At 32.4% G+C, this 20,845-nt stretch overlaps 1 protein-coding gene across 2 annotated transcripts; it reads right to left on the bottom strand.

Moving 5' to 3' along the window:
- Positions 1-817: 817 nt before the first annotated feature.
- On the bottom strand, positions 818-20,198 carry LOC123007182 (homeotic protein Sex combs reduced-like). Of its 2 annotated transcripts, none has more exons than XM_044402304.1 (3): positions 19,367-20,198; positions 1,927-2,139; positions 818-1,656 (listed from the first exon to the last, which is right to left on the bottom strand). In XM_044402304.1, exons 1-3 carry the CDS (start codon positions 19,998-20,000, stop codon positions 1,541-1,543), a joined length of 963 nt encoding a protein of 320 aa, XP_044258239.1. In that variant the 5' UTR covers positions 20,001-20,198; the 3' UTR covers positions 818-1,540. The 2 variants fall into 2 exon arrangements, with proteins under 2 accessions (XP_044258239.1, XP_044258240.1); XM_044402305.1 differs by having other exon boundaries at positions 1,811-2,139; positions 19,367-20,196.
- Between the last annotated feature and the right edge of the window lie 647 nt (positions 20,199-20,845).

Below are 20,845 nucleotides of genomic sequence, written 5' to 3'. Positions count from 1 at the left end.
AATGCATACCAAACCAAATAGAAGTTTTCTTTTAATTAAAGGTTCTATTTTAAGTTTCAAAAAATTATAACTTTCACTTAAACATTAAACAGAAACGAGATCTTCCAAGAAAAAAAAAATACGATACAATTATTTAAATATAAAATAAAATCATTGAAAGTATAATACTTCTATTTAAATTTGTCACTGTTACAGGTGGCTATATTTACTTGTTTCACCAAAATCTTTAAGTTGCTTTTTTGCGCCCCCTCTTGCTCACACATCCAAGTGGTCTGTTACAGACCGTTGTTAAAGCACTTTTGCCTGCGCCATCTTTTGTGGATAGCCAAAATTAAGACAAAATGTAAATCTGTAGATTTAGTTATATAAATTTTCGAACTGTCTTTACAGAGTTCTTGCGATTCGAGAAAAGATTGTTTCACTTGTTTTGGCAGATTTTTTTGTTATGTGAAGGACAGCAAAGTAACCTATATAATTTTATTTTCCAGCATTTTTTTAAATAAAAAAATATATAGCTTTTATTTTGTGTATGCAGGTTCACGATTCATGCATTATTCACAAGAAACGATATATTTTTATAAAGAAAATGCATTCAGTCTTTTTTGTATGCAAAACAAGAGTATGTGGATGCAACATAAACGTCTAAAATGGACGGAAAGATTGACAGAGAAGAGTTTATTTTGATGTTTGACCACCAGTAACTGTTTCTTTATTTGGCATTTTGCTTGAATGCAATTTATGTTCTTTTGTAGTAAGGAGTAGTTTTTTAAACCGTGTTGAAGGTTGAAAATAAAAGAGCTTTTTTAATAATTGTTTATTCAGAGTGGACAATTACAACAGTAAATATTAGGATTTTGTACAATCTAGATTGTACATCTTTCACACACATAAAGTACAAATACATAAATAAACTAAAAATTAAAAATGAAACAATATTGAGCTAAAATGTACACAATATAATACAACTTTACACTTATCTTGAATACTTAGTGAACCGAAAAAGTTTTCTTGAGATTATCAAGCATTTTAAGTGAACTTCTATACATAAGTGTTTTACATATTGTTTTATTTACAAATTATTCTAGAACCATTCATACAGTACTTAACTTAAGAATAATTTATTTCAAGTCGTGACGGTATTTACAAAAGTGAAATTTCATGCTGTATATGTACACTAAACTTCTAGCCTAATATAATCATCACACTTTCTTTTAAAACTATAGTGAGCACAGTGTCTTTTCACAATTTTTCAAATACAAAATTCTAGATATATCTTACAAGTTCCCTTCAAAGAAAATCAACAAAAATTTAACAATATTGCACGTCAAGTCCGAAAAAAACTCGTCCGAGAGATAAGTACAAGCCTACCCTTGAGGGAAAAGTACACCAATACCGAGTGAACGTCTATTGGCACAAAGAGTAAAACCCCGACACATCTACGATTTTCTGAAATTCGTCCGAGTGTCGTAGGCCGGAGACCGCCTGAGATCCGATAAAGGCCCTACGAAGGGCCGCAGTCTCCGTTATAGGAGGCCCAGGGCTAGCTGTAAGGGCTGCCGCAGGCGTAAAGACCGCGCTGCATGGGACCCATGCCTCCCATCCCCATGGCTTGGTGGAATGCGTAGCCTTCGTCCTGTAGGGACGCCAGGTGGAAATCTGGAACATCCACAAGTTATGGAGATGGAGGGTCGAAGATATATCTACAATTGTACGGGAAGGGCAAGCACTAGACTAAGTGTGACAGTCCCTGTATAATTCCGAATTTGTTTGTGGCAAAAATAACAAAAAAACTAAAAATAAATAAAAATACCTAATGGAATCACATAAACACGTCCTAAGTAGCGAGATGGGCAAATTGGCTAGGATGCAAGTCAAACTGATAAGGGTGGCCGTAAGGAGACATGTGATAAGGAACGATATTCATACTGGCCATCTTATGCTCTTTTTTCCACTTCATGCGGCGGTTTTGAAACCAGATTTTTATTTGTCTTTCGGTCAAACATAAGGCATGAGCTATTTCTATTCGCCGTCTCCTCGTCAGGTACCGATTGAAATGGAATTCTTTTTCTAATTCTAACGTCTGATAACGCGTGTATGACGTCCTCTGCCGCTTTGTTTCACCATTTGCGTTCACAGTACCTGCAACAAAACCAATTTTCAGAATTTCACAAAAATACACTCAGTTTACGATAAGAAAGACCACCCAATTCGCAACTGTGATAACGATGTTGTATACTTTATTTAACAAATAATTTTTTCATTTTATTGCAATTAAGCGAAATAAACTAGAACAAATCCGACGTAAAGTTTATTTTAAGAATTGATATTAATAAAACACAGTTGCGCAGGGGTTAATCCCACAGAAAATAATTTTTATTTTTAAATTTATTCAAGTCAAAATTAATACGTCATTCGGCTACCCTTGCTTGTTAACCTTTTATGTCTGATTGCATAAACGACAGTGTGAATTGATGTCTCGTTTAGTTCATCATGAACATGTTTATAAGTCTACAAAACATTTTTATCACTGTATTGCCAACACTAATTGTTGGATTCTTTTCCGGCGGTCATTTATCGTTTCAGTCTAACAGTCTGTGCATTAAATGTTTACTTAATAAATTTAATTAAAGATATTTTGATCAGTGACGCATGACATTTTATCATAAATTATATCATCGTCTATTTAAAGTAACGGAACAAAAGTGTTACTGTGAAAATAGCAGATAACAAAGTGAATCGACAAAATTTGTTGCTAGTGCCAAAATTTTTGCAAAAAATGTACATAATTTAGACAATCAATAAATATCAAATGTTGGTTCATCTGTATACATTAATATGAAGAGAGACCTACATAATAAAACACTGATCCCATTCAAATCAATTCATTGATAAATCAAATTTGATCAAATATTCATTTTTTTCACAAGTAGGTATGTAAAATAAAGCTAAAACGTATTATCAAAAATTAAAAGTGAGTATTACATTTTTTTAAAGAAAATTATAAGAAAAATCACACAATTCCTGTTTTCCGTATTCTGCAGCAAAATAAGCGTTTTCAGAAATTGTCATTATACACTCCCTAATCATTAAAAAAGAATTATGTAAAATTTATTAAATTTATAAATAAAATTATATACAGCTAGTACTTTATTCATATAAATTATCTTCTTTAACGCTTAGATCTAAGTGTATTCTGGTATCATTTTATCTCATTCTTTTTAATTTTTTTCTGGTAATTGAAGTATATTTATGTTTGAACATAGGTACAAGAAACTATGCAAATCGGCATCTTCTACAAGCTAAAAATCAAGTTCCTTTCCTATAGCCCGTATTTTAGTGGACACAAAATATATAAACCAAACCTTTTTTGAAAAAACTTATTGGTAAATGATAAAGTAGGTACATAACATAAAAATAAGAAGTTTTTCAAAAAAAAATTTTGCAATTTTTTTAATATTAGTAAGTGGCAATTCTATAGAACTTTTTTCACAAAGGCTATGATCTAAGCCTTACAAGTACATTTTATTCAATTTTTATTTAAAATGTATAAAAACTCATTAAAAAAAAACTCAAAAACAAAACAAAATTTCATTCTCAAAGTACGGTCATATTTCTTACAGCACTTTAATTTTTTACTATTTTCTAAAGAAAAACGTTGAAAAAAGCTCTTGATTCCATACTCTTTGTTCACCTTGTATAAAATTATGAAGTAAAAAAAAAATGGCTAGGTATTAAACAAAGACGATACTATGTTACAGTTGAAATAATTTAGTAAAGTCATAGTCTTTATTATTGTTTTAATTTTTTTGCGATTATAGATCTTGCAATTGTAAGCAGCTGAGTGTTTTATTTTAAATACATTTCTTTCGAAAAAAAATTATTTTCTAAATACATAGTTTTTTTTATACATTCCTATATTGACAACAAAAATTTTGCCAAATACTCAGTAATCAACAATAATTACATAAGTGATAATAATTTTTTGATAATTTGAACTAGATGTACGAATCTTTGTTTCTATAGAAATCTCACGAGTGGACGAAGTCCACGAATAGGATTTCTTAATAGCAACAAACATGAGTGCTAATCTACTTAAAATTATAACAAAAAATTATTATCACGACTTCGGTGTGATTAATATAATTTTTCACATCTGCGAAAAAATAGTTGTTGTAAGTGCCTAGTACATAATTCTAATCAGAAAAAATTTCTAATCAATCAATATCATCAAAATTACGCTGATAATTTGCTACTAGAAAAATATCACTGTAATTTTAATGCTTTTGGTCGATTTGAAATTTTTTTTCATTACGATTGGCTGACAGAACTGTTTAAAAATAATCAGTTCAACTTTCTTTAACTTAACAATGCTTTTCCTTTTTGTTGATGAAAGAGTTTTGGCCTTTCTGAAAAAAGTGCTTTTTGTCAGTGCACTGTCACCTTTCGATGTTTATAAAAAAGTTGCCTACTTTCAGTAAAAAAAAACATGTTTTATTTATTTGTTTAGCTCATTTTCTGCAAATTATTGTTTGCTACTATTGTTTGCTAAATAAAGGAATTAACACTAAACTTTGTCTCTGAACTCACAAATTTTCTAGATATCTACCTAATTGCAATAAATTGTTAAGGTATATCTTTAGTTGAATAACTAGGAGGGTTTATTTTTAAATTGCACTAGTAATATTCTTAACAAATAAGAATGTAGCACTTTAAAAATGAAATACAGATTTATCAACAAGAAATTACTGCCTATTTTAGGGATATTCGTTACTAGGTTGCTATAAATTTGAGATTTTTCATCGCACTGGTCCTTGAATGACTGGAGCTGGACCCGATAGATGTTCCTAAATTTATTATTCTCTTTATTAAGTATTATACAAAAAATTCAATACTCTCGTCAAAATAACACAAGTCCAAAAATTCATCAACTTTCAAAATTATTTCAATCGTGTGAGCTAGGCTGATTACGCGTCCAATCCAATTTAATAAGCATATTAATCAATGTTTCCTTGAAAGTATAAGTCAAAAATTTACGTTAAGCTAACTTGTATTAACAATGAATCTCTTAATTGATAGTTGACAACCGTCAACAACAAAGAGTAAACCATCCTTAGGTATTCAAGATTTTTCGAAAATTTTAGTTACATACAGCATGAAAAATTTAATTTTCCATGGATGGTAATTTTTGTTGGTATTAGTGCAAAGTGTTTATAAAATATCCAAAATTAATTAAAAATCATTACCTAGAAACGAAAAAGTCGTCAATTTGCAGTTCTCTAAAATTTTCTCTATACCTAAGTATCGGTTTCTTTTGTAAATACCAAATAGTAACGATTTGAAGCATTTTGGTGTAATTTTACAGCCATTTTTACTTTCGTGTGTCGTTAAATGTGTAATTTTTGACAAAGTTGATACAAATTGCAATAGAGACGTTTTATTTTCCTTCTGAAAATGAAGCCATAAATCGCTTGGCCCGCCGCCACCCACATTTAGGTGCAAACCCAATTATAACTCGGCTAACATAACGTCGCAATCTTCAAACCGACATCAAAATGATATACAAACATTTCGCAAGTCGCGGACATGGCCAAGTGACACTTTCAGTCGTAATTCACTTCTGTAGCATAGGTGTTTTGTAGTTTTGTGAGTATCTCTCTTTTCTCAAGGAAGCCGCGACTTGCTGCTGAATAAATCAGAAGTTGGCGTTTGGCCAGTGATAGAGTGTTCAGTCGGAGGTGTTTTGGGAGAACTCCATCACTCTCTTAGGATGTCATCGTTTTTAAACAATCATTACGAGAAACACATCGATTCCCAATGCCACTTTCGATTTCAAAGTGTTTATAAACATAAGCTAACCGAAAAAAAGAGCAAAATACAAAAACTTTTCTCTGCTTAAAGAAACTCACTTTTGGTCCATTTATTTTTTTACAATAGTTTAGCTAAATTAAATCAAAACCACAGGTTTTCTTAAATAAAGTCTTAAGTACGTACACATTCTTGGCAGCATTTTATAGATGTTCTAACATGAAAAAACAGTTGCACTGGACAGTTTCCGGCGCATTTACAAGACTTAGAGCTTATAATATGAATATAGAAACCTTAAAATAATTCGAATAGATTTAAATTTTTAAGTTTCGAATCGCAGAAATTAGAGCCAATTAGGATCCCCTTTCTAGGCGGAAAAGCTAAACAGCGTTGGTCGCATCCTGCTTTATCAGGTGTTCTAATTCAATGCCGTCATATATTAACCTTCTCATTGATTTATTCCTCTAGTTATCATCCGTAAGATTCACTCGTGGTTATTTATCTCCTCCCACATAATAAAAATAATTCCGTAGCGTAGGCTGGATTTAACTATCATCCAAGAAAAACGAATTAATTTTTACAGTTTAAAAGTAGAAAATGATAAAAAATTGACAAGCGTATTGTTTATTTGAATAGTTGAATGGGCGATTTGTGCAACGAATCGAGTTAATTAAAGTCGGGACTTTTATTTTTTGACCCAATTTTTGCGTCTTCACCTGCTAACTATGAATTATGAAAGGCAACAGTTACACATGTATAAATACAGAGAGCAGTCGATAAATTACAGCGCTGCAGGATGATTTTCAGTTTTGCGGCGGTTTCACCGAGTGGGTGAGAAAATATTTATCGCGAGACTATTAGCCATCTTCAACTAGACTGTACAGCTTGTAAAATGAAGCGATACATTCTAATTCCCATTGTGTGCAACTCATTTTATGCTTGTTATAGCAAAATTTCCAGCAAACTTACTTCATATTTGCCTATCGTGTGATTCTAAGATTTCTTTTATGTTTTAAATTATTATTAAATTAAACGGATTATTTGCCGTAAAATTAAAATTATCGATTTTAAATATCCATTGCTTTTCTTCTTTTATTGGAATTTATTTTATAGTCATTCTATAGTGAAACATAAATAGCTCGAGTTTGACTTTTTTTGAATTCCGGGAGTTACGACGCACACAAACGCTCTTACAAGTGACAGCAGCCAAAAACACATTTCATTCAAAAATTATAGTTTTGGAAAAAACATATTTGATATAGGAGCCGAGCTAAGTACTCACAATCTCGGCAACCCATAATCTCAACAGAGCTAAATGCAGTCATAAATTATTTATAAGAAGTGAAAAACGCCGTCGCTGGGTTAAGAGGTGAAGTCAACAACATAATTTTTTGACAAATTTTTTGCTCTAAGATTGAAAAAATGAATACAAGATCATTTTTGGCATTCGCACAATAACAATGCTTACAAAGACAAGCACTTAGAGTTTCTAAAAATAAACAAGAATTCTGTATTCTTTATGTAACGCTTTTAAGTATGGTTTTTTAAAAAGTTCTAAGCTTTTAACTGTTTTAGAATCACAGGTTTAATAGTTGAAATAAAAGCTCTCAATTTATTATTTCATTAACTTTTTCTTATATTTTGGCGTGAAAATATTTTTTTAATTTAGATAATGATAAAAATTTTATAAATTAATTTAACAAACCAAAAACTAAAAAAAGAATAAATTTTGCACCCTCAACTTCATCAGGAAGGTCTTTGCTCCCTGTGTAGATGTCTGCAGTTTTCTCTAAACTTTTGACAAAAATTTTAAAATAACTTACTAACAAGATGATTCATGACTAACCATTTGATTTGGTTTGAATAATTTTATATCATAGACAAAGTTTCATATTTCTTACAAGTGAACATCAACATTATTTTTATTCAAAATGTTGTCTTTTATTTAAAAAATATTCTTAGTCTTGTGGTTCCTCTTTTGCAAAACTTTTCATTGGAAATGTGCGAATAATTTGCCAAATCTATCCATAATGCAAACCCGTTCAAGGTGCCCCTATTGAATAGTAAATCTATCCTAAACGTGTCAGATTTAAAAACGTGAATTTTACTTTCAAGTAGGTACACAGAAAAGACCTTGAGCAAATTGAGGCAAAAATTTACAAAAGAAAATTTGCATAGGAAACAAGGTTAAACCCTTGCAAACTAAAAGCTCGAAATGTTCTGACATGAGTCGTGTTACCTTAAAATTTATGATCGTCAACGTATTCCAATAAATAATGTCTTGTTATTTACATTTAAGACAGCAATTGTATTTTAGGTAAAAAGGATTGCACTTTGCTAATGGTCATTCGACGAAACAAATTTTTAAAGTGATTTGTCACGACTTTGAAGTAATTTATTTTCAGGAAGTTGAGGCTGATTTGTTTAAAATTAATTAGAGTTGAGTTTTTTGTAAATAATTAGGGATATGTGTGTGCAGTAAATCGTAAGCTTTTATGCTAATTATTGTGATTTCGCTAGACTGGTTTAAACAATTTTAATTAGTACTTACTGTTTATAATTACGAGCTATTAACTATTTGCATAATTAAACAATTTATGTCGACACCTCCTATTGTGTGTGCTGGAAACATTGCCGTGAAAAATTAGACTTAGCTAAGTATAAATTTTATAATAAATTTCAAATAAAATGAAAATTATCGATTTAACGATCGTGATCACAAATCACGTTTTAATACACAACGCACCATTTACAATCCTACTCTAATGCTTTAAGAAAGCGAAGAAGTTGACATATTAATAGGTATTTCAATTCGTCTCAAACAAACCGTAGCGTTTTCATTAATTTCTCATTATCGCATCTCGATAATTGTACTCAGATGTGACAGACCTTAATATTATAACTTCTCAAGTCGTGTTATTGTTTACGACAATTCGCGTGGGAGGGACGCGAATTATCAAAGAACGATTTGAACAAGAGGACGCTTTGTTCCCCTCGCTTATGTCAGTGGTATTCATGGGCCGACTGTCACTTCTTCGGTACGAAACTAACAACATCTGACATATTCCCCATGTTTCCTTTTCTAGGATAGCTCCAGACGCTGTCGCGACTCATTCGCCTCCAACGGCTCAAATATCTGACGCTGATTGGCATCGCGTTTTTGTAAAATGTCGGTCGGGATGAGAGGGAGCTTAAAATTTTACAAATCCCGATGCCACACACCAGCCACATTTGTAATAAATACATAAATAATCTAATTAATTTTTTAAGTGTATTTTCATATTCATGAGTATTGATTAAGCGACTGTTGGCATACGGTTTTAATCTCCAGAGTTTTGAATAAAAAGCAGCAATTAAATTAACACGAAAAATTAATAATTAATTTTTAAATTCTAAACACGAAAAATATTGTATGTTTATGTAAAGTATAAAGACAAGTTCACAGATACGCAACGGTGAACAGTGCAGAGCTCATTTCAAGGTAATTTGAGCAAAACTCCTTCATCTTTTAAACCCTTTTTACTTCAAAAAAGTAATAAAATAGGACGGTTGAAAAGCCTTAAGCAAATTTACTTAATTTTTTTTAAGTTTTCTTATTTCTAATGGTAATTACATTTCAACACGTTCTATTTTTTTCCTTATTCTTGTTAGTGCACATTGTATAAATTTTATTTTGTGTCAAAAACCTTATTTTCGACGATCTCTCAAACTTTCGCGTGTAATTAAAAAAACAAGTACACTCAATGTTCAATTACGGACTTTTATTTAAAAATTGAGTGATATACTTGTTTTTGTATAGATAATCAACAAAAGTGCAGAATATCAAAATTATGCTCCAATAATTAAACTGCACCTAATTGTACTCTAAAGTCTAAATAAAAATGATAATATGTAATTATTATTAAAAAATGTTTTCAAGTTAAATATTGCAAAACTTGTTAGCTAATAGAAAGCCTGTTTGAACCCAACTGAGTGTAAAAAGAACCAAAATTAACAGTGCACAATAAAGAAAAAACACAATTGTAAACCTAATTTAGCAAAAGAAGTAAATAATAAAGTGGATTCTGAAATACCATAATAAAGATTAAGTGCAGTTGTTAGCCAGCAGTTTTTTGAGTGATTGGTTAGAATTTTTTTTATCTTTTTTTAAAGCTATATTATTAGGTACATCATTTTTTACATGACATCGAGTTTTTTAAATTGTACACAAAATTTTATACAACTATGAAATGACTCAAGTTACATTTCGATCCTTTTAACTTTTTTAGCAATTTTTTTTTGAATAGAAAGTGGTTAAACATTAGCATCAATTTCAATTTCACAATTGCAAATATACAATAGAAATTAAAATACGAGAGATATTACCATTAGTTAAGTATTCATGCAAGAGATTAGAATAAGTACAGTTATAACAGGACTTGTTGCTAAAAATAGTTTTAGATTTTCAAAAATTTTCAAATTAGATCAAACAATTAATAAATACCACCCAAAAACATAATAAATTTCGTAGTGTTATTTTCTCAAATAAATCACGAATCTGTTAGGAATAGTAATATTTCATTGGTCTGACATTTATGTAAAAATAAATACGGCAATAGAGTATAGCCACGGGTGTAATTCTAAACTTTAGTAACCAGTTTTGATTAAAATGCTAGAAAAAGTATTAATTCTTGTGAAACAATACGTTATTAAAAGGCGCCGTCTAAAAATCCGATGTGAAATCTCGATATTGTGTATCAAATTCTGTAAATGCGCTTGTAATTTGCGTTTCATGCAATATCTACATTACACAGTAGCAAACGAAGGGTCGAATCGATTCAAATACGCACCGGTTGCACTTTCAGAACTGCAATTTCAAGGTCGATAATTTGATGTGTTTCGGCTGCAATTTGGTGTTTTATTTTGGTCTCGACAAGCCATTAGGAATGCCTCGGATGGTTTTCGAATATTTCCACAACAATAATTCCGTGTGTCAAGTCGTCCTGTTGAAATTTATGGCCGGTTGTCGCATAATTAGAAATTGATTAATTTTTATGTTTAGCGAAACAGCTTATAAAAGTAAACGGTGCGGCTGACATGGAAACAAGCTCTCCGCAAAGCCAGGTATTAGAAAACGCTTTTTATAAGCGACTTTTCAAGAGACTGTAAAGCATAGGCTGCCTATCGTATCCAGTTATTTATAATCTGGAATATTTAACTACAACTGTTTGTAATTTACGAGGTCACACCAAGATTTATGGCACTGGATTCTTATACGTTTCGGATTAAAACAGTCTTGAATTTTTAAATATCCAAACAACAGGTATGTGAATAAATTATCGCCGCTTCTGGAAGCGTTTACTTTAAAATAATATAAAAAATACAAATGCATATTTATGCTTTATTGGGATGCTTCGAGCCGATCACTATCTATGCTAATTTCACAACCGACAAAAGATTTTTAACACTTTAAGCATTGCTTAATTTTTTCAAATTTATTCGATAGACGACAATTAGAAAAGAAAATTTATTTCATTCCAGTAGCTGACTTTTGACTCAACAACTTACATAAATTTGCGTGCAACCCTAACATCTATCATCTAGATTCTCTAAGAACTAAATGAATAATGAGCAATTTTTACACTGTCCTACCCTTGACAACCTAAAATATGTGACTCGTGATTTATCTAATAAGTCTTTAATTTATTATTTGTTATTTCATAAACGGAAATCTAAATTTCAAATATACAAACAGAACAAAACAACCATTCAAAAAATCCTATCACTCCTACTCTTAAACCTGACAACATTTTTATTATTAGCATCATTACCACACAGTTCAAAATTTATCGATAAATCGTCGAAATTAATAAACAGATGTGTTTTAAATTACTTTAATAAAATTATACGGCACAATAATTTCCTTATATAGTTTACATTAACGACAATATTTTTCAAAAATTGAATAAACAGAATCCACTTATCTAATTACATTCCCATTAAAACCATTAATATCTGTCATAAAGATAAGAGTCGGTGATGTAAAACCGTAAAAAACCTCACACATTGTACGAATGTAAATTTAAATTTCCTCTGTCCGTTTCCATCTCACCATTTCGACTTTCTTTAAATGTAAATACTGCACCGGCTCTGGACTCCAGACAAAGTGTTTATATTCTGACCTCAATATTATAATGCCGTGCAGAGGTCATCAGACTTCTTGTCAAGACGGAGTGACAAGTGAATGACAGGCGGGAATATAAGCAACTTCATATCAAACACATTGAATGCAGAAAAAAAACCCGTAGGCGAACACACAATTGAATCGTCACTCGAACAGAATTTCTACACAAGTCCGGCCCTGGCAATCGCAATTTAAAAAAGAATTCCATTTTTGAAACTGGTTGGGGTTAATGCAATGTTTGTATAGTGTTCGGATTGAATAAGAAATGCTCTGATAATTTTTCTATCCATTTATAACTGTCTGTCTATTTCCTCTCTGATGTGTCCTCCCTTTTCCCCCGACTTGCGAAGCGATCATCGCATCGGGAGGGTGAATCGTTAAAAGGTTTTGATAATTTTGAATATTCCGCTATCGTAAATCAAATAAGATTTATGCATGGTCCCAATAAAACTCAAAAAACTAAATTTTAATTGAAAAATTTTGACACAATTGTAGTAGACGTTGCGTGATTTCAAAGTCTATTTAATCATAATAATGGCAGACCAGTGTTTCAACAAGATTTTGATTGATTTATTAATTAATTATTGTAGCAATAGGTAACTACATCGCAGAACAAGTAAGCAAGATATTTATGTTTATTATTTTTTCAGTGGCAAAATATTAAAAGTTATGTAAAGATGCAACGTCCACGTAACAGCCCCGATTTAGCAGTATGAGATTATTGCTTGCAGTGCTTGCACTCATTTTCTTAGAAAGTGTTTATTTTCAGGGTTTGAGAGTTTTTTCTTCCGCTCTATTGGAAGATTAGCTGGCCTCCTATTATGGCACTTGTGCGAGTAAACATTTCTTGAAGTCGGTGAATTGTGTATGATGAATAGTCAAGTAATATCATTGAGCCACTTCCTGCATAATTACCTACCTGAGTAAAATCATATGACATTAAAAACCTTTTAGCCTGACGTTACTAGTAAGAATCGTTATAATAATAAAAATCGCGAAAAATTCCTATTGTCTTGCGTTTGAATTTGATTAATGGCGTCACGATTCAAACCTGTGTAAACCTCGGTTTGATATTTGCCATCACACGGATTTTAAGTTATTTAATTTCGAGACAATACACCTAAATCCTTCTGCAGCCGACTAATAAATCATCTATTTATGAAATCTCCAGTACTAGTTTTTGTATTGAATAAAAAGCACGATACAATGCATCTTTCGCTAAGTATGGTCTCGTTAGAACCTTATAGTTCGTATTTCCCGCTGCTTTTATACCGCTTTGTTTCAACTGTTCCTCGGCACGAGTGATTGATGGTTTATTTTGTGTTGGCGGCCCGGTAGGTCTGCGTCTATCGCCGAATGGACATTTTTGAACCTCGTATTTCTTCAATTAATGCCTTATCTTTTCTCATTCAAAGGCGAGAAAGTCGCAAAGACCTTACCCAACTATTTATGATGATGTATGGGGCGATGGCCAGACGCTCATATTGTATACTTGTTTGTCAGCATGTTTAACAATTCTTCAGGTAATTAATTTGGATACGCACCGACAAAGAAATGACTCGCAATACCAACTTATATCAAGCTTAAAAAATTCAAAAAGGGTCAAAGCAAATCTATTACCCGAGAGATTTATTACACCCCAAAATAAGTCATTAACCTGGAGGCCCAAAACTGGGGAGGCATCACGCAATCGACTCGATTATTGCCAAATTAAAACGCCCCTTGCGCGTTTGTAGCAAATTAAACGTTTTTAGATCAAATTTCTTTGGCACTTTGTTGCCAACTCACAACTTCAGTTTTCGTAATTCCAATTTTTTTACTCAAGTCTGAATTTTCTCCAGAAATACACTCCTGGGGCAATAAATTAATTCAAGCCGAGCTTGAACCAAAGTCGTCGGTTGGCAAAATGTGCCGACTTGTTTTAATTTGTATAAATCTTTTCAGGTCTATTGCAGTTTATGAAGTGTCCACATGAAAAAAATTCAGATCGTTAGTCCATCACAAAACAGGTGTTCCAACGATCTTAAACTGGCATGGATCACACGACACGCCATTCTAAATCAATTTGATTGCAGTGCGGTGCATTTTATTAGGGTTTTATTGATTCAGTATTAAATTTTTTCAAAAATTATGATGAAAACAGAAACCGAGTATTTTTTTACAAACGCCCTGTATCGACAGTGTTTCAATTGATTGATTGAGTTGTCGACTTAATCTTCTGTTTCTGTGCGTGTAGGTCTCAGTAGTTGCTGCCAATGAACAGTGTATGTGATCGGTGCGATAATTTGTTTTGCCACGATTGAAGAGTGATCGATTGGATTATAATTTTAATTAAAAATAATCATTTATCAAATTACCAAAAATTAATTAAGAAAGAGATGTAATAACAGAGGTACAGTAGCAGTGACAAACAAGTTTTTGATGGTAAAAATTCAAATTGAACCATATTATCCCATCCACCCACGCGACTTTCTGCAATAAATTGTTTTATATAAATCGCCTTAACATAAATGTACCGCACCTAATTTACACCAGCCTTTCATACAAGAAACCGAACAAATATGTAAGTGTTGAAGTATGTTTGCATACTTTGGGAAATTTATTACAATATCACTTTCTCGATTTACCTTTTACCCGTTTATATCCACACTTAAAAATTTCTATCATAAACTATTTATGAAGCAAATCGATAAATTTCGTGTTAATGATATTATAATATAAGGTTTTACCGAATTTTCATACCTTTCACACTGTCATTACTTATCTATTATCAGTCATGTTATCAATATTTGATAGCAAATCGGTTCGAAATAGAGTTTAATATTGAAAAATTTCAGTTTTAACTAGGGACTGAAATAACCATCTGTTACACTAGACTCCCCTCGCGACATTTACAACCCCAACGAACGGTAAGCAAGGATAATCATTTAGAAATTTTCGAGTTGTTATGTGGCTTAAAGGGAATTAATCACACTTTTGGACAATTAATTAACATTGTGGGAAAGTAATTCTAAACGTGTGTGAAGGGATTAAGCAATTTAAGTTTAAATTCAATTCTTTTAACAAAGATATATAAAATTAAATAAAAATTATTTATAAAATCTTTACAAAGTACCAAAATAAAAAACTATTACTTAAAGCAAAATATAAAAATGTACAAATACATTATATGGTGATAAAATATTAATAAAAATTCTGATTTGCATTTATATTTTTATAATATTGAAAAATAGCACAAATAGACAACGCTGCGATACTACATTTTGAACCACTTTGCGCCTATACCCAATAATTTGCAATGTTTGTTACTAAAGAAACCAACAAAATTTAATATGCCGAGACCAACTATACCCCTTCAGAAAATCACTTCATTTAACAAGAGTTTTATGTTCGTTTTAGGTACATATTACTCTTAAAGTTTTATTTGTATTTTAATAATCTATATAGATGTCATTTTATGGTTCTAAAACTACCCCAGCGATTGAACAGTTCTTCTTAATCACGCTGTATAAAGACCGATTTACAAAGCAATTGCAAATTTTCAAAAAATACTATAGGTAAAGTTATTAAGCAACTGAAAATCTTCAAAACCAATTTCTTTTAAACCTTTCTACACTTATGCTGTAAAAAAATTGCTGTTTTTTTTTATTAACAATTTGTAAAACACTGATGAAAAATGACAATCTTTAAGACCAATATTTTCTAATTTTGTAAACTAAACAAGGTTTTGAAAAAAAGTAAAAAAAATCAACTGTTGCATTGTTAGGTAAGTATTTGCAACAAGAAAAACATGATCTAATACAAAATAATTTATTATTTTATTTTAATAATTTTTCTTAAAATGGATGTTTTAATTTTGTAAGATGCTACTAAAATAATGGCAAATTTTTATTACAGTAGGTAATGTTGGTTGTAGATGTGATATATTTGTCAGCAAATCTATAACTAATTACATTCAAAACACGTTTAATTTAATAGTGTTCTAAATTGGTGTTGATGTAAAAGTAATACATAAACTTTAATTTATTAATAAATAAAAATAATGCCTAAACTTTAAAAAAAAGTCATAGTTGATAGTTTTGAATATTTATTTTATATTAATTTGAAATAGTCTGTGTTTGCAACTTTTATTAAACACCTCCAAAATTAGATTATTAGATTTTACTTACTTAAATAGTAAATAAGATTATAGTTTTGAAATAAATATGAAAACAATTATTATTTTGCATTTAATGTTTAGATAAATTCGGTGAGAATCATTTCTGTTTTCTTAAAATTTGCGCATAACTGGCAAAATAGGCACATAAATCTCAATCGGTAGTTGAGCTTTGCCCCAAATCGCATTCAAATTCGACCACTCGCTGATGCAAAACAGCCTCAAACAAGTGGCGATAAATATGCCATCGTCAAAAATTGACACTTTGAAGAAAGAAACGGAAATATCCACTCCCGTGATTGTCTAAAAATCGCCCTCGACGGCATTAAGATGCATCTGTAACAAAACACATGTTTGCCGGCAAGAGAACACACAACGTAGCCGAGCGCAATCCCGAAGACTCTCGGGATATTTATGGCCCTGGGGTCACAAGCCATTGCTCCTGCCCGCATTATTACCCAACAGGGTTTATATTCGATTGTGCAGACGCTGGCAAAATATATACACCTGTTGAAGTCACGGTGTTGCTTCACCATCGATATAAAACCATCAACTTGAGAGATAAAAGCCCTTCAGTCGGATGTGCGACGAAACAAATGTGGGAATTTTTGCAGAGTGGTTTCAAGTAATCAAACGGTTTATTTGAAAAATTCAGATTTGAATTCTGACGTGTGTTTAAATGATTAGCTTTTTTAATTAGTAGCACGAGTATTAATTTAAACTTTGTTTGCATATCATTATGAGTAAGTGTATATGAGATGTCATAAAAATAATTTATTTTTTCGACTCGACGAAGGCTTGACTGTAGTAAATAATTACAGAAAATTAATCATAATTTATTAGAGAAGGCTCAATAAAATGTTTACGTCACTTTATACTTATTTAATTTAAATTAAAAAAAAATTGCAGAGGTGTAAATATGCGAACAATTGGTCGAAAAATTAACTTTGAAACTTGTAACTTGTGCTACTTTAGAATTGAGATAATATCATGATAATTACGTAAATATAATTCTACAAATTTATCTTGTTTGTAGCACCTTTAGCCTTAAAGCGTTAATTATCCGTTATCGGAAACAGACTATTCGCTGGATAAAGGGCAAATCAGTCAGAAATTTTATAAATGTGTCCAAATTAATCTAAATTAAACTTAAAGAAATTTGAAGTTTAAAATGCATCACAGATTCTATTTTCTAAATATATACAACAAACGTAAATCTTAAAAAACAACAAGATAAACAATTTCTTTTTGTTTTTCTGCCCACCAATATAAAATATTTTGTAAGAAGTTGGCATAAATTTCCGGCTAGAAATCCAAACTTCTAAAAATATGTTTTTACAGTTTTAGAAGCACATAATTTCATTAACAATTCGTGTGATCATAAATTATTTCAGATTTATCGTTTAGAAAATTTCCAGGAAACTATAAAAATGAAGCAATCTCCCCCAATTTATTTAATTAAAGTTGTAAAATCTAGATACAAGCGAAGTTTCACAAAGTCACAAACTTGTTAGCTAAACTTAAGTCATTTGTTAGAAGAGTTTAAGTCACTTATGCAAACATCAAACCGACTTATAATCCGCTCTTCAGTTAAGTAAACACAATCAGCCGATAGCAAACTGCATAATTTTCCACCATTATCCTTCATGAGAAATTACACCGTTTCGAGCACGTCCCATCGTTTGAATATTCTCAATACGAGTAAAAAACCCAAGCACCGCCCCCCAATCGGAATTAAAATTGCAAGTGGCAGGTGTAATTTTCCAGCGTCCGATAATTTCAGTCTCGGGGCAATTTTAACAACATCTCAATCTGAAATTTCGATAAAATCGCGTCGAAATCTCCCTTCGCGTACCTGGGGCGAAATTGCGGCTTGTAAGTGTCTCATGAATACGTACATCCCTTTGTCGAGGGACAATTTAAAACGGGGCAAAAGTCGGTTTAAGGAGTTATGATGTGTGTATTACGGTATGAAATTTACACCCCATTTCAATTTATCACACAATAGATGTAGTTTACTTTTGAGAAGATTTATGGAAGATAGGGTCGAGATGGGGACGGCGGGATACCTGATGGGTGCTATTAGGATGATCATTGCGTCGTTTAATTGTAGAAGCGAAAAATTAATGGGAGTTTTGAGGAGAGCTACTGGACTATCAATCAAAGCAATAAATAAGTGCCTATAGCATGAATTATTTATACTGTTAGTAATCTAATTTATCAGAGTTAGATATTAGGAAAAAACGAGTCGCTAATTAAAAATAAACAGGATTGCATCAAAATTATGATGGATTGCTTTAATCAATTAGGTGGCTTGAAATTCATAAATTTTACTTTTGAAACCACTTCCAAGGTTTGGAAGTGGGTTTGATAAATCAATTGTTCACACTTGTTCAGAAAAACAACATCATTTCAACATATATATTACCACAGATTATTACCTTCAAGATAATATAAAAAAAATTGAAGAACTGGAAACACTAGTTTAAAAAAATTTTAATTGCAATATTCCCAGCAAAGAAACTCCTAATTTTCTCTTAAGAAAAATTGTGTTAAGTCAATTATGTTTCTAATCAGATAAGAACAAAATAAATCATGATTAGGTTAGAATAATAATTAATCATTCTTAGACGTTATATAATAAATTTTAGATTATCTTGAGTAAAAATTTCAAAAGAAATAATAGTCAAATTATTATTTATCAAAACTAAGTAGATATGTTAAAAAAAGTTTTAAAAGCCGTTCGAGTTGTGACAATATTTTTGTTAAGTGTTTTTACGATGTAAAAATTTTCAAAATTAAAATATTCTTTTTCGAATATTGAAGTAACAGGATCTAAGTATTATTCCTGGTGTAATTATTACATCAAGCAATTTTTGTGCCCTCCTTTCGTCTCTGAATAATTTGAATCAGATTAGTGCAACCGTTCTACATAATTTTTTGTAAAAAGTAAAAATACGTTCTTAATTATAGATGGGTTTGTGTTGAGGTCTCGTTGGTTTTATTAGTATCCGTTGCAGCAGTGTCAAGTTTTGCAGGGGCGTAAAACATTTTTCATGCGATATTCATGCCTGCGGACTCTCCACTATGTTATTATCTCATTCGTTCGTAATTGGATAGATGCGTTTACATCTAAATCAAGTCGCAACGAATCGCGGCTCCACAAGTGGTTCTTGAAACATTTAAAAGAATAGTATTTACAGCCCACTAGAGACACGTTTGATTTACGTCATATCACTTACTTTGGCCGAGATGAACTCTCTTCATCCAGGGGTAGATCTGAGGAGGGTTGCTCTGTTGGCCGCTCTTGGAATTGTTGTTGTTCGTACCGGCCTTTTCGGTACTAGATGTAGAACTAGTGCTAGAAGCCGGAGAGGATAAGTTTTGCGATGCCGTAGAAGTCGCGGGTTTGCCAGGTGGTGAAGTGCTGACTGACAATGGGGACGTAAGTCCAGAACTTTTAGTCGCATTGCTGTTACTGGGGGTTGATAGTGGAGGAGTACTCCTTGGAGGAGCTCCGTTCGTGCTTAAATCTTGCGGAGAAGCGACTCCTGTAGAGGAGGTCGAGTCGGCATATTTGCAACTTGCCGATGGGTGGCTTTGGGTGTTGGGACTTTGTAGGTGGGTTGAGGCAAGTCTTTGTGGCTGGAGTTGGGTGTAGTCGCCCATGGTGGGTTGTAAACCGTGTCCTGGAGCTGGGGCCGCGTAAGGATGCTGCGGGTATTGAGGGGCCACCTGCGGAGGCGAATAACATGCTGGGGGGTAAGTCGAATTCGGATTAGGGTTGTAGTAGTCTGTCCCGGGACTGTTTTGTTGGTCTCGGGCCTGTTGGCCGTAGCACTGGGCCAAGGAGTTGACGAACTGGTAGGAGCTCATTGTAGCATTGATCACACACTAGGTCCGAAAAGGTCACTATCACTGGCTTCAGGTACCACCGAATGACACCGCGTCAAGTACCATCGACCACATCACGTGCTGGTTTATGGGTAAGTGATGGACATTCGCGTCGAGACGGTTGCGTAGCGGCGCCACGACTGCCCAATACCACACGTTGATTGGGTTTAGTAGATGCGAGGCGAACATGCGGGAAGGAGGACACCGAAAGGACCGAGACGATGCGCAGCTAGTCTGCGGGAAAAACAGAGATGGACCGTTTCGAGGGGGGATTTTACGAACGGCATGCACACAACGGCGTGGCGAGACGCCACTGGCGCAAGCGCGGGGTGGAGTTACGGAGGGGCGAGAGGCGGGACAACGACTTGAAAATTGATAATTTCAGAATTGTTTAAGATTTGACGCTCAGCTGAGCAGTGTGTGGTTCACGGATTCCGGTAGCAGAAACGTAATGAATCATTCAGACTTATTTATTAGGGAGGTGAGCAAAGTGCCGGAGGGTCAAGTGAACACGGGCCTAATTCGACACAAGGGCACGAGCCTTGATTTTTGTAACCATTCCAATAGGACTTTAAAAGAAAAATATTTATTTGGACCTGTTTTCGCAGAGTTCAAAGACATGGCTTTGATGTGACAAATTCGATCAATAATAACGAGTTTTTGCCAAGCCATTAATCTTATTCTCATTCATACTGAACTTTAAAAAAACGTGCAAGAATCAAAAATTTCCAGTACTTTAAAAAATACCTATAATTCTTATCTAGTGATAGGTATACAACTTTATTTGGCTAAAATTTTCCAGAATGTAATCGACTAAATAAAACACA

This window comes from Tribolium madens, unplaced genomic scaffold (assembly GCF_015345945.1).
Source record: "Tribolium madens isolate multiple individuals breed KSU strain unplaced genomic scaffold, Tmad_KSU_1.1 Scaffold_3;HRSCAF=73;Tcas5.2_LG2, whole genome shotgun sequence".
NCBI lineage: Eukaryota > Metazoa > Arthropoda > Insecta > Coleoptera > Tenebrionidae > Tribolium > Tribolium madens.
The sequence above is the reverse complement of the archived record's forward strand: the minus strand, read 5'-3'. Positions and strand labels throughout refer to the sequence as shown.